This window comes from Monoraphidium neglectum, assembly GCF_000611645.1.
Source record: "Monoraphidium neglectum strain SAG 48.87 unplaced genomic scaffold scaffold06569, whole genome shotgun sequence".
Classification (NCBI taxonomy): Eukaryota; Viridiplantae; Chlorophyta; class Chlorophyceae; order Sphaeropleales; family Selenastraceae; genus Monoraphidium; species Monoraphidium neglectum.
Window position 1 is genome coordinate 1,781 of NW_014007075.1, and position 542 is coordinate 2,322.

Here is a 542-nt window from a genome sequence, read left to right on the forward strand (position 1 = left end):
CCCCTGGCTCAACCAATCGAAGTGCCGGCACTGCGGCCCGCCACGCCTAAACATGTGCCGCAACAGCCACCAGCCATAAGCCGCTCATCAAGCAAAGGAGGGGTTGTTGAACTTGCACTGCGGGCGAGGGGCGGCGGGGTGGGAGGGACAGGGCAGCACTCAAGGTCAGGGGCTGAGGTGCCGCCATCTCAAGTGCTGCAACAATCGCCTGCACAGACCCACACTTGGTCTGAGCACAACAGCAAGGCGCACCAGCCAGGCAGCCCGCGCAGCCCAGCGGCGGCTTCTCCCCCTGTCACCCTCCCTCCCCCAGGGCCCACCTGCTGCATGACGTCCATGTAGGACTGGCACGCGCCCATGTCGCCGCCACTGCGCTGGATGCAGTCCGCAAAGGCCCGCGCCTGCGCCGCGCACGGCCCGTCTGGGATGGAGGATGCGGCGGCGGCGGGCGCCTCCAGGGGCGCGGCGGCCGCGGGGGCGCCCTGGTGCTCGTGGACCACGGTGCGGGGGCCCATGATGGAGTCCACCGCGCGGTGTGCGAT

At 69.9% G+C, this 542-nt stretch overlaps 1 protein-coding gene across 1 annotated transcript; it reads right to left on the minus strand.

Annotated features, from left to right (window-relative positions):
- Window positions 1-87: 87 nt before the first annotated feature.
- Window positions 88-515, minus strand: MNEG_16603 (hypothetical protein; the record flags this gene model as incomplete). Its single annotated transcript, XM_014034927.1, has 2 exons — window positions 88-117; window positions 321-515. 2 exons carry the CDS (start codon window positions 513-515, stop codon window positions 88-90), a joined length of 225 nt encoding a protein of 74 aa, XP_013890381.1.
- Between the last annotated feature and the right edge of the window lie 27 nt (window positions 516-542).